This window comes from Culex pipiens, chromosome 1 (genome assembly GCF_016801865.2).
Source record: "Culex pipiens pallens isolate TS chromosome 1, TS_CPP_V2, whole genome shotgun sequence".
In the NCBI taxonomy this organism is placed as follows: Eukaryota; Metazoa; Arthropoda; class Insecta; order Diptera; family Culicidae; genus Culex; species Culex pipiens.
Window position 1 is genome coordinate 24,696,218 of NC_068937.1, and position 14,700 is coordinate 24,710,917.

At 32.2% G+C, this 14,700-nt stretch overlaps 1 protein-coding gene across 1 annotated transcript in view; it reads left to right on the forward strand.

Moving 5' to 3' along the window:
• Window positions 1-14,370, forward strand: part of LOC120414540 (obg-like ATPase 1) — a 50,865-nt gene extending 36,495 nt beyond the window's left edge. The window contains exons 5-6 of the mRNA XM_039575754.2: window positions 3,491-3,666; window positions 13,625-14,370. Coding sequence (XP_039431688.1) covers window positions 3,491-3,666; window positions 13,625-14,275 — 827 coding nt within the window. The 3' untranslated portion in view covers window positions 14,276-14,370. The remainder of the gene's footprint in view (window positions 1-3,490; window positions 3,667-13,624) is intronic.
• The last annotated feature ends 330 nt before the right edge of the window (window positions 14,371-14,700 follow it).

The following is a 14,700-nucleotide window of genomic DNA, read 5'->3' on the forward strand; positions in this document are numbered from 1 at the left end:
TGGCTCAAACTTTGTGGGGGCCTTCCCTATGACCATATAAACTATTTTGTGTCATTGGTTCACCCATACAAGTCTCCATACAATTTTGGCTGCTGTTCATACAAAAATGGTATGTAAATATTCAAACAGCTGTAACTTTTGAGTGAATTTTCTGATCAATTTGGTGTCTTCGGCAAAGTTGTAGGTATTGTTGAGGACAATTGAGAAGGTATTGTTGAGGACAATTGGCTATATCTTGAAATCGGAGCTCTTTATCAAAAAATCTGTAAAGTAGTTTTCGGATGCAAATTTAATTTTGCATCAAAAAATAACGTCAAATTTGTTTTTGCATAAAATTTCGTTTTTTTTTCCTAAAATCACTATTTTTTCAAAAATTCATAACTCGGCGGCAGATTTTTTGACCATGGCTCAAAAGTTGCAAATTTTTGTCCCCTAAAACATCAAAAAATCTCGAAAATAAAAAAATACGTATTTTGGGAAATTAAGTTTAAGTTAAAAAAAAGTTTATAAAAAATCTCCAATTTTTTTTCCGTGTACCAATTTTTTTCTCAATTGTCCTCAACAATACCTACAACTTTGCCGAAGACACCAAATTGATCATAAAATTCACTCAAAAGTTACAGCTGTTTGAATATTTACATATCATTTTTGTATGGACAGCAGCCAAAATTGTATGGAGACTTGTATGGGTGAACCAATGACACAAAATAGCTTATTTGGTCATAGGGAAGGCCCCCACAAAGTTTGATCCAAATCAAAAAATACAAAAAAAAATCCATTTCCGGTTTTGGTAGAGAATTGCTCATGATTAAAATTTAAATTGAATTTTGAGTAAAAGTCACATAAAGCTACACAGTAAAAAAAATCATTGTGAGATTACATTTGGGAACGAGTGCGTTTTGATGTAAGGAAAAATGTGTAATTTTGCCTCTTAAAAAATTTAAATTTATGACTTTTCTGTTGTAGTGATTTAAGTCAGAAAAAATGTGTAATTTCACCTCTAAAAATGTGTAATTGATCATCTTCTTATGTTTATTTGCACTTTTTGAACATTATTTTTTTTAACATCGAAAAAGAAGTTATATTTAGTTAGGCCGTTGTAAATATTTTTCAAAGTTTAAGTCTTTTTTCATCCAAATGTTGAAACCTAGGCTTGTAATTATTTTTTTTATATTATGTTGTTTTTGGTTGGTTGGTTGGTTGGTTGAAAATTTGATTTTTGGCGATTTTTAAAATTGAAGCCTGCCCAGAGGCGGAGTTGGGTTGTAGTGGGGTAAGCGAAACTTAAACTTATCAAAAGCTGAGTTAAAATTAACAAGCTCAAAGGTGAGTGTAAGTTAAACCGAAAATATGTTTTGTTCATAACAAGTTTTTTTTTCAATTCGGTTTTATTTGTGAATAATCAAATTACAATGGGTACATATTATGAACCTAACAGAGTTTTTGTGTTCATTTCAGCTGTGTGTTACGTCTTAATTCGGTTTAGAGCAATTATTACTGTTAATTAAATGCACAAACAAGAGTAAGAAAAAGTTTTCAAAAAACTTACGCAAACATTCATAACAAGTTAATTTGGAAAGTTAGTTAAGAAAAACACACTTTTTCAATAATCATCAACTGAAAACGAGCCTCACAGAGAAAGAGTAAAAATTATCCTTCAATCGACGAAAACTGACTAACATTTGAGTGAAACTCACAAAACAACTGAGTAAAATGTAAAACATCCAAACCAAGAGAAAACAACACTGAAATCATATGTTTTTAATGACCAAAACGATCAAAATTACCAAAATGACCAAAAAAACCAAAATGACTAAAATTACCAAAAAGATCAAAATGTCCAAAGACCAAAATGAACCAAAATTATCAAAATGGCCAAATGTCCAAAATGACCAAAATGACCAAAATGACCAAAATGACCAAAATTACCAAAATGACCAAAATGACCAAAATGAACCAAAATTACCAAAATGATCAAATGACCAAAATGACCAAAACGATCAAAATGTCCAAAATGATCAAAATGACCAAATTACCAAAATTACCAAAAATGACCAAAAAGACCAAAACGATCAAAATTTCCAAAATGAACAATATGACCAAAACGATTAAAACGATCAAAATGTCCAAAACGATCAAAATGACCAAAACGATCAAAATGATCAAAATGACCAAAATGACCAAAATGACCAAAATAACCAAAATGACCAAAATGATCGAAATGATCAAAATAACCAAAATGACCAAATGACCAAATGACCAAAATGACTTAAATAACCAAAATGATCAAAATGATCAAAATGACCAAAATTAACCAAAATGACAAAAAAAAATCTAAATTGGGTCCTGAAATGAAGCTTAGATTGCTGATATTATTGTTTACAGCGATAAAGCTTATTTTTCTGAGTACAATGACCCTTTGTACGGCCACAAATAGTTTAAAATGGATTTTTAAATCAATTTTGAGAAATTAACCTCGCGGTCCTTCTTGACGGAAAGCTCCTACTTGACAGCTCGTTCCAAGGGGACCATAGTTGATCCATCGAAAAAATGTTGTCTTGTTATTTTTTTATTTGTTTGCATTAAAATGAAAAAAAGTGATCAGAAATGGTTTTTGATCGTGTTTTTTACAGTTCTACATAAAAATTTACATAGGGCTTTAGTACCCAATTGAAAATAATTTTGCGTGAAATTGTTACAAAACTCAAGGAAAAGTCAATAATTTGTTATGGGTTACACATTAATATAAATCAGGTAATAATCTCTCACCGTGTAAATGTTTTGTTTTTCTTTCTGACACACGCACGCTGATTTGCAACCAGCGAAAAATTTATGTTGTTTGGCTACACGCGCATGAGGAATCAAAATGAGTAAACTGAGATTTCTAAGCAAATTTGAGCTCTTCGCTTTGTTATTGAAGAAAAGCATGTTGACATATAAATCAGCAAAAATTACGATTATTTTGAGCTTTTTCAACCAATCTTTCCCTCAATTGTCTAATTGAATAAAATTACCTTTTTGCAGCGGCTTTAACAACGTGCAAATTTCAACCTTTCCCCACTGCAATTTACTCACACTCTCATAACCAAGAGTAAAAAAGCGCCATAATCTCGCGCGATCCCCAGGCAATGTCTTATTTGCGTTGCAGATTTGCCGTTTTTGATCACGTTCTCACCGGGGCCATTATCCGGTTCCGGTCGGCCTTTGAGATGTGGCCGCCACCACTTTAAATCCCACGCTCCATTTGTCTCAAAGCCCAATTGTGGTCAACCGCGGTAATGATAGTTATTTGCCCGTAGAGAAATGGTTTTACATCGCTTCAAATTGATTACAATTTCGCGGAGGTGCGCGAAGAAACCTTTCCGGAAACCGCCGGCACCGTCGGGGCCTTTGATCTTGAAGGCTAAACCTGTTTTTGCATTTATTCAAATTTGGCGCGAATCCAACGCGAACTCGCCTAATTTTATGCACATTTTTTTCCCACTTTCAGGCGCGTTCGACGATCCGGACGTGACGCACGTCGAGGGCGAGGTCGATCCGGTGCGCGATCTGGCCATCATCTCCGAGGAGCTGCGCCTCAAGGACGAGGAAAACCTGATGAAGTATCTGGACAAGCTGGAGAAGCTGGTGACGCGCGGTGGCGACAAGAAGAGCAAGCCCGAATATGTGAGTGCCATCCTCTGTATGATTATATGAAACTTGCATGCAACATTGTATGGCACGTGAGAGTGACCTTGATCTTGCGAGACCGATTATGATAGGTATCGGCAAAAAACGGTAACGAACCAGTTGCTAGTTTTTCCCTCGGGGGAAGTGCTGGGTTGTTTCTTTATTATAATAATCATTTCGGCGACCAAAAGTGCACGGTGATCAGCTGAATTGGCGCTTTATGGAATACTAAAAATAATCACAATAATAAAAACGGCGATGGGCGCGAGGATACCAGATGTGGACGGAAAGGGAGATGTTCGAGAAGTACAAACACACAGAAAATTTTAATACCTGCCTAAGGCCGTTGCAAATATTTTTCAAAGTTTATGTCGCCCCCCCTTCAAAATTGGTCTGAAAAATCAGGGGGCAAAAAAAATATTTTTCCAAAAAACTTTAAAATTTCCAAGAAATTAGAAGTCTAATCAATTGAAAACAATCTAAAATGCATTTTTCTGCATTGATAATCATATTTAGCATGTTTGGGCTTGTTTAAAAATGTTTTGAATTTTTATGAAATTCCAATGAAGAGCACCGCAAAAATTATATTTTTCGCAAAAAAATAAAATTTTCGTCAATACTTAGATATTTTGGAAACTAATGATGGCAAAACATATGGACAGGTGTACATTGCATTTTAAAACACTTTTTTCATTAAAATGTTGAAACCATGGCTTGTAATTTCAATTTTTATACTTTAGATACTCAAATTATCATAATTTGCAATATGGGTTTCAAACAAAGAAGGTATGCATTTTCCCTTTAATAAAGTTTTTTTTATAAAATACTCAAATTTTCACAAAAAACCGTACTGTTTTCAAACAAATTACAATTCTAATGATTATTTTATAAAAATAACTTATATTATGTAAAAGAATATACAATTTTTTCTTTGTTTGATTATAAGTTGTTCAAAAAAAATAGTGTTTTCGGTAATACGATGATTTGTGAAAATTTTAGTATTTTATAAAAAAAAAACACTTGAACAAATTGAAAATGCATTATTTTTTCAAGGTCGATATTTTTTGAAAATTTGAGTACTTTAAAGGTGTTTTGTGAAAAAAAATCAGTTTGAAAAAAAACTAATGAAAGTGAAAAGCATACCAAATTTGCTTCGTTTGATACACGCAGAAAAATAAGGCATATTTGAATCAACAAAACGTTTTGTTGATTTGAAAATCATGATTTTTGTTGAATCAACGCTGAACGTCAAAGCAGATTTTTCAAAACAACAAAAGACTTTTGTGGAATTGAGAAAATCAAGGTTTGTTTCAACGCAAAATCGGCGTTGATTATATTCAACAAAAATTTTGTTGATTCAAACCTCGTACAGGCTGATTCTACAAAACATTTTTCTGCGTGTATCTATATTGCAAATAATGAAAATTTAAGAATGTTGAAAAAATACAGTATTCAGCTGAATTTTTAGTATTTAAAAAAACACTAATAAAAGTGAAAAAAAAACACAACAGACTTCGTTTCGTTTTATGCAAAATGTCGTATTATTTTCAAACATACTAGAAAAAAATTAGTGTTTTTGGTAACACTGTGATCTGTGAAAATTTTAGTGTTTTACAAAAAAAAATATGGCAAAAATATCTACAAACTTTTGCTTTGTAAATTTTGAAAATTTGAGTATTTTCGAAAAAAAATGCAGTATTTTTTAAAAATTGGAGGAATTCACACAAAAACTTTAAATAAGCGAAAATCCATACAAATTTTCGCTTGGTTGATTGGTTCGCCAAAATAATAAAAATTTGAGTAATTTCGAAAAAATACCGTGTTTTGTGAAAAAAATTAGTTTGAAAAAAAAACTAATTAAAGTGAAAAGCAAACCAAAATTTCGCTTCTTTTGATAATCATATCGCAAATTATGAAAATTTTAAAATTTTCAAAAAATACTGTATTTTTTAAGCACACCAAATTTCGCTTCGTTTGATACCCATATCGCAAATTATGAATATTTGAGTATTTATACGTTATATGTGAAAATAATTCAGTATTTACTCTGGTTAGTTTGCAATACGTCGTACAGCCATCGGGACCTGCAACACCTGTTGATTTTTTTTTTTGGTTCGCTGAAATAAGGTAGAATATTCATTTTAAAATATGATCATTTATAAATCGATCGAGAACCGATCGGAAAACAGATTTGTTTTCAACTGCGCTTAGGACCTTTTGAAAAGTAACCCGAGATTTATACTTTGAAACTTATTACATTATCAAATAGTAATTGTGTGCATTGAAAATTTAACATGAAATGAACTGAAAAGACTATAATACAAATTTTTAAAAATCGTTTTCTCATGTAAATGTAAACGAAAAGTAAGGTATTTTTTCATGTCTTTTTTTCCCCAAAATAAAAAAAAATACTAACGGAAAGGTTTTCATTAAATTTCAAATAGTTTTGAAAAGTTTTATAGCTATAACTACGAAATTGCTGCTAAAAATTAATATTTATAAACTCTCCATCGAAATCGAAAAATGAGCTGCTTTTCCAAATTTTAGTGAATAAATAATCAAATTTGCCCACTTTTAATCTGAAATTAGCAAGAAACACGGTGACCATCAGAGTCACGTCTATCCTTAACAATAATTACTGCCTAACCAGCAAATTTCTAACTGCTTCGTTTTTCAAAAAGTTAGAGTTGTTAAAAAACAAACAAAAATAAGTAAGCCAGTGTACATGTTTTGAGTATGTGACAGATTACACACTGATTGGCAACCCGCCAACAGTCAAAGCGATTTAGCTACACAATTATGAAAAAATAATCACTATTTTGTTTAAAGACTTTTTTGAGAAATTTGTCAGCAGAATTTTATTTATATTTTTTTCAAATCAATTTGTTTAAAAATTACGTTTTTTAAAAGAATTAAACTAAAAAAAAATCTTTTAACTTTTCGTGCTCTTTTGACTTTGTGCCAACGCGCAATGTGATAAAAGTCACCCTCCAGGTGTTAAACTGAACATCTTGCCGACGAGCTGCTGATGCCTGATGGTTAGTGACCCGCATTTTCTTAGAGAGAAGGGGGCTATCTATCTCTAGTTCATCCGGTAAATAGTTGGTTGGTAGTTTGGGCGATTTGGATTGCACGCGGGGCATTGTGGCGCACTTTTTTTTATTGGTAATTGACGAGCAGCAAAATTGTTGTTATTTTGCTGGTTTGAGAGTTGTTATTTTTCGAGGAAAAGTGCACAGAAATTATATCACATTAGGAATGTGAAGGTTATTTTCTCGTTTGAGTTAAATTGATTTCTGATTTGAGTTTATTGCCGAGGTGAAATTTTGATGATAGAAATTTCTGGCTCACTTCAGCAACAATGTATCTTGTTAGAATTCTTTCGCTTTAAATTTTAAACCTTCTGCTTTGATTAAATTTTAACAATAATTTGAAATTCCAAATAACTCAATTTTTCAGTGAGAAAGCAACACGTGCCCAAACCCACCAGCTGTGTCAATTTCACTCATTAATCATTCACCAACCATAATGGGTTGAACGGGGAGTAATTCAATCAATTTCCTACAGATTTGAATCGATCATCAAATCACCTATCGTAATCCCCCAACCCCAATGAAATATGATACGTCACGCGAAACAGTCAAAGGTCAACTCTTCAAAGTTCGGTCCTTATTCACGCAATGACACTGCACAGCAAATTGAATTCCAATCAAATCAAATCAGTGTAGAGAGGGAGATATTTAACACTTGATTAGATAGATGTAGTATGGATACAGTGAGAGAGGTGTTTATTGGATTAGACCACCCACCACCGATTCATCGATGATGTGGCGGATGGACGGTGGATTCTTTTGTTAGCTTTCTGGACAGTCATCACGATATCAAACTGTGGTTAATAATGGTCTTGGGCACATCCGTGGAACTTGAGGTTCAAAAACGAGGACATGCACGGTGCTGCCTCTAGCGGTGGAGAGCTCCAACTTTTCGACAAGTTTTTATGGCAGTTTTGCATCAAAGGGTCGTCCATAGTGCATGTAATTAGAATATTTTAAATTTCATAAAATTATAAAAAGTGGAAAATTATTTTTCATTCTGATAATTGCATTTATTTCCATCGAGAACATATTGTTGACTTAGCGTGCAATTAAACGTAATCAGTATTTTCAACAGAACTCTTTCACAAAACTTGCCTCATTTGAAAACAATGTTTCCGGCCAGCCAAATAATTTCATAGCCGATTACGATGATTGATTTCAATGTGCACAATGCCTTGGACAATTTGTCACACACATACACATCCCTTGATGTTGTCGTTGTTCTGTAGATTCTAATAATATTTGTCAGAAGATGTAGCTAGTGAGTAATCCAAGAGTAATCCTTATTTTTATTTAATCTGGTCCCATTTCTTGACCACAATTTTATCCTAATTCTATTTTCTTTTTCATCTGTGCCCAATTCTTGCTTATAGTAGCGCAAAACAACATTTGTTCGATTGTTGTTCATAATATTTTTCTTGATGTTTTTCATAATATGCATATGGCTCATTCTCTAGTGACAAAAACGATACGATACTGATAAGTCTTACATTTTAATTATTTATTCGGTGTTTTATTGATTCAATCTTCAATCGCAGCTGGATTAACAATTAGAAATGTTTATAATAACTAAATTATGCTTATCAATTTGTATGAAACCAAAAAGGACTTCAGCCCGCTATTTCTCACTTAAAATAAGTCTTCCATAGTCACTGCTTGTAGAAAATTCAATTTCCAATCCGTATTTGTAACGATATTTATATTTGGAACAAAAAAAAAACGAAGTTGACTTTATAGCTGTCGGCCACCATTGCTAGTACCAACCACTAGTGTCTTCCTTTTTATGTACAAGGACTTCGCCGCCCTGGGCTCCTAAGTGTATGAAAGTAGGGCACGGAGCGACGGCGCCGAATACCCATATTTACACAAAGAATTTTAGAGCGCCCGCCGCGGGATTCGAACCGGCGACCTCTGGATTGGAGTCTAGTGCGCGGTATTTGGAACAAGTTTTATTAAAACCGTTTTAATATCATACGAGACATATTTCGCAAAAAAAAAAAGAAAATTTCGTGACGTTGCAACGCCGGAATGTGTCATATGTATTTGTATCACTCACAACCAAATTTCAAATTTCTAGCAAGTTTTTTTTTATATTCCAAATTTTATCCTTTTTCGATCATTTAAAAAAAATGCTTCTAGTGTTTTAAGTTAAAACTTAGTTGATAATTTTATTAAATCGTAAACAGGCACCGGCTACATGAAATATGCATTGACCCCTCGTCCAATCAAAACTGGTATACTGAAAAGTTGCCTCAAGTAAACAAAATCGCAGCACTCCATGCTTTGAATTTTCGTTTTGCCTCTCGTGTGACTCTCGTGTTGGCCGTTTGTTTTTGCGATTCTTTTACCTTTCCTGCTTCAAAATGCCGGAAAAAACTGTGCATTAAAAACAGCATTTTCAAATATCATGGCTCATCATTTTATTCGATTGCAAACAGGTATTTAGGTAGTTGACATGGCTTGAATTTTTTGACATCGAACAAAAATATGGGAAGAGGAGGAGATTCGCAGCTCTTAAATCTGTTCATCTCAATTTCCAAATCAACGACGTTATCAACCCATCGTCCATCAGTAAATCACGAGGGAGAGCTTTAATTGTTGAGGAAGAGCATCAAAATTGAATTATTAGCAAAGAAATCGCGTCTCCAAAGCAACATGAGGCATTTAATGAATGAATGCTTGAATTACGCAAGATACTTTTGTGCGAGTTTTACTGAAAACTCTTGTACGATTGATACGAACTTCCGTACGATTGATTACTGTAATTTAAACTTCTGTCAGCATACAACTGGTATACATGTTTTGTTCTGTCAATTTGCAAGCGATATAATAGATTCAAATTTTACAGTTGTTGATGCTGAGTAGGCTGTGACAAGCGTGGACGAATTTCCACTATACCAGTGCCAGAACTCAACAATCGTCCCACTTTTTGAGCTAACAGGTTGTATGGAGTTCCACCTATGTGGTCTTGGGCTTGGTGCAGAGATGATGAGTGGTGAATCGGTGTCATGATCGTTCAGCAAGTGATCTATCCAGTTGAAAGCAAAACAGCAAAGTAATGACAATTTTTGGAAATAAAGTTTAAAATATCTGCCATTTAAAAAACTTAAAATGTTTTCTTTAAGCTTGAATAATGCTTGTTAATTCCACTCTTTTTATGTAAATTTACCTAAACTTTCAACTCGAAGTTTTCCAACTGTGATAAAAAAAAATCTTCAAAAAATATTCTTGACGAAATCTGAGTAGAATAAACTCTGTAATGAGTTATTTGGCATAAACAACAACAACAACAAAACTAAATTTGTGTGAAATATACCCAGATTTTGTTGGATTAAAAAACACACTTGAAACTGAGGCACGCAACCAACGTAATTGAGTAATAATAATGAATTATTTTGGATAAGCGTGTAACAACACAATTCTCACACGCAGAAAATTGTTTTGTAGAATCAGCCTGTACGAGGTTTGTTTCAACAAAAATTTTGTTAAATATAATCAACGCCGATTTTGCGTTGAAACAAACCTTGATTTTCTCAATTCCACAAAAATCTTTTGTTGTTTTGTAAAAGTTGCTTTGACGTTTGGCGTTGATTCAAAAAAAATATTGATTTTCAAATCAACAAAACGTTTTGTTGATTCAAATATGCCTTATTTTTCTGCGTGCACTAAAAAATCAATCGGCTGGAGTTCGCTTTGATTTCGACCAAATCTTGAAAAATTACTGGCTAGAATGCAAATTGTTAAAGTTTTTGAATTTTAATTGCTTTTATTATTTTAAAACTATACGTTTTAGCAGTTTCTTTTGTTTTTGCAGTTTTTGCTGTATTATTTTTTCTGCTCTGGTTCAAACTGGTTGTGAGAATGAGTTTATGAATTAATAAACTAATTTTTTGAAAAAAAATAAACTTGTTGATTTTCTATAAAATCATCATTAAACATGAAAAAAGTTACGCTGGTATCAGAAATTTCCGAAATGTTTTAGAATTCTTTTTTTTTTGTATATTTATTTTTATTCTAATTAATCGTTTTACATTTGATGATCGAAAATAACTGCATCAAAACCAAAAAATAAATTTAAATTTTCATGAGAACAAATTTTCGCATTTTAGCGACACTTAAGGAAGTATTAAACTATGACAAACAAACAAACAAACTTTTTAATAATTTGCTTGCTCTGATTGTTTGCCCGCATTTGTTTGCAGAAACGTCAGCCTTCGAGTTTGCCGCAAACAAGTTTGCGAGTTTGGCGAACTGTCAAACACAAAAAAAATGTGAGTTTGATTGTTTGTTTGCCATAGTCGAATAGCTCCGTTACTAAGAAGGATGCACGAAATCTTCAAATATATTTCCTTTTTTAGTTTTTTTTTCGTTTAAAATTTAAATTAAAAAAAAATAAAAGTTCAATAATCTAAAAATTCATTGCCACGATAATTTTACATTTAAAAAACGTAAAATTATTACTTCAATAATCCTGGCCATTGAATAAAATATACACAGATCTTTCTCGGTTATCCGAAATGTAAATGCGGGACATTTTTTTTTTACGTTTGGGATTTTTGGTTTGAGGAATTCATTTTAAAAAAAATTCTTACATTTTTTAACATTTTTATTATTTAACTCATTATTTTTTTATTTTGCGTTCTATTTTTTTTTCATTTCAGAGTTTATTTATTTTTCAATTTTAAATTTATGTTTTATTTTTAAATTTTTAAATTTTTGTAGAAATTTAGATTATTTGAATATTATTTTTTATATTTAAGCTTCTATTTTTATTGAATTTTTTTTTTTGGATTTTATAACTTATTTATTAAGGTTGAAAATTTAAATAAAGTCTTAAATGAAAAACACAATTTCTTTTAAAAATCCTAAAACCCAAAAAAAATTGTCTGACAACAAAAAAAAAACTCAAATGGATAAATATATATAAAATAAAAGAACATACAAATTAAAAATGCTGAAAATGGATATAAATAATTAAAAAAAGTTAAAAATTATGATAATTTATTAAATTTATAAATTCAATTTAGAAAATAAAATAATCTAAATAATCTTTTCTATGTATATTGAGTTTATTAATTTCATAAATCATCATATTTTTTTAATTTTCATTCATTATTTATATCCATTTTCAGCATTTTTAATTTTTATGTTCTTTATTTTTATATATATTTTTTCATTTCAGAGTTATTTTTTTTAATGTCAGACTAATTTTTTTAAGTATTAGGATTTTTAAAATAATTTGTTTTTTTTTTTCATTTAAGGATTTTTTTTTAAATTTTCAACCTTAATATAAGTTAAAAAATCTAAAAAAAGATTCAATAAAAATAGAACCTAAATTTAAAAATAATAATTCAGAATATCTAAAATTTCTTCAAAAATTCTAAAATATAAAAATAAAATCTAAACTTAAAATCTTCGCCCAATCACGGTTGAAAATGACCACTTGAACTCTCTTCTGAGTCACCTTGATGAAATAAACATCAACATCCCAGAGAAGCTTCAAATAAAAAAAATAATAAAAACTAAAAAAAATATCGAGTTAGTTTTCAAAAGGACCTAAGCTTCGTGGACGGAATTAATAGTTGTAAACAAAGCCGTTTTTCCATCGGCTTTCAATATTTTTTTTAAATATCATATTCTAAAATACTTTTAAATTTTCTTTTACTGAAAACAATGAACATGTCATTTGTTTCAGAGAAAAATGAAACAAGTTTCGAATGTCACGAGAATTATATAAAAAAATCAAAAAGAACAAAAATCTTAAATTTTAAAAACTATGAGATTTGAATTTTTAAAATTCGATTTAAAAAAATACGAATTTACCAAAGAAAATCGTTGATTCTCAAATCCTAAAAAATCTTAAATTCACAAATTCATTGATTCATAAATTTCTAAACTCATCAAATCATATATTCAAAAATTCTAAAATTTAAAAAAAAAAATTATGTTCCAATGAATTTGAAGATTTAGAAATTTAAACAATAGGGTCCTGGCCCTATATAAGTTTTTATGTATATAAATGAAATTATGATTAACTATGGTCCCCTTTGGAACGAGCTGTCAAGTAGGACCTTTTCTGTCGAGAAGGACCGCGAAGTTAATTTTTAAAACCGATTTACAAATTCATTTAAAACCCTCTGTGGTCGTACAAAAATTCAATGTACTCAGAAAAATAAGGTTTTTCATTGAGAACAATAATATCACAAATTTAATCTTAATTTTAGGACCTAATTTTTAACTAGAGCAATTCTTCACGAAGCCGGAAATGGAATTCATTTTTTTGGTTTGAACTTTTTGGAATCTTTTCTGTGACTTAAGAACACATTTTGTTATATTTAAAAAAAATTGGGGTAAATTCGACTATGACTTTTTTTTAATAAAAATTACGATTTTTATACTGAAATTTAGATAATTGGCTCCTAAAATTCAGCCTAAATTTGTGATATTATTGTTCACAGCGATAAAGCTTATTTTTCTGATTCTTTTTATGACCGCAAAGGATTTAAAATGAATTTCTAAATCAATTTTGAAAAAAATACTTCGCGGCCCTTCTTGACAGAAAAGGTCCTACTCGACAGCTCATTCCAAGGAGATCGTAGTTGCTCCTTCATAAAAATGTTGCCTTTTATTTTTTTTTGTATTTAAATGAAAAAAAGTGATTAAAAAGGGTTTTTGATCGTGTTATTTACCGTTGTACATTAAAATTGACATAAGGCTTTAGGACCCTATTGCTTTCGTTGATTTTTAAAAATTACTTAGGTACGTTTCTAAAATTTCCCATAATTTCGCTGCCGGCCAGCGGGTATTGTGATTTGCAAATCATTTATTGATTGATACCATCTTTCTCCCTCTGTTCGCAGGAAACGCTGGTGAAGATCAAGGAGGTGCTGGTGGACGAGAAGAAGCACATCCGCTTCGCCGACTGGTCCGCCCACGACATCGAAGTGCTGAACAAGTACCTGTTCCTGACGTCCAAGCCGAACATCTATCTGACCAACCTGTCGGAGAAGGACTTTATCCGCAAGAAGAACAAGTGGCTGCCCAAGATCAAGGAGTGGATCGACAAGAATGACCCGGGCGCCCCGTTGATCCCATTCTCCGGCCTGTTTGAGCACACGCTGGCGGAAAAGGAAGATCCGGCCGACCGGAAGGCGTACGAGGACGAAACCAAGTGCACCTCGATGCTGGACAAAATCATCACGACGGGCTACAAGGCGCTGCAGTTGGAGTACTTCTTCACGGCGGGACCGGACGAGGTGAAGGCGTGGACCATCCAGCGCGGAACGAAGGCCCCGCAAGCGGCCGGCCGGATTCACACCGACTTTGAGAAGGGTTTCATCATGGCTGAGGTGATGCATTTCAACGATTTTAAGGAGGAGGGCAGCGAAGCGGGCGCCAAAGCTGCAGGCAAGTATCGGCAGCAGGGCCGGAACTACACCGTCGAGGACGGGGACATTATCTTCTTTAAGTTTAACGCCGGCGCGGGGTTGAAGGATCCGAAGAAGAAGTGATACGGACACCAGAAGGCGGCCACGGTCATTTTTGTGCTGCTCTATCTGAACATGATCATTTACGCGCAGTTGTTTTTGCCGCAGTTGCAGTGAGACTACAGGAAGACTACAGAAAAAACCAACAACAGAACCACACAATACATTCACCACAGAAACAAAACAGAAATAAAATGATAATGAAATAAAATAAAAGAACATGATTCTGCTGAGAAGACACAAAAATGTTTGGACTTGTTTAACTCGTAAGCTACACTAATAAATTATTCGTTTTGTGTAACTGCTTTAATCGGTTTCGTTCATCTTATTTATAATTCCGAAAGCATGACTTTATCTCTAAGCACAGGTAAGTTGTAAAGTATAATGTATAATTTTATATGATGGGGTTCTTTTTTAATTCTAGAATTACAAAAAATTTAAAATCAGAA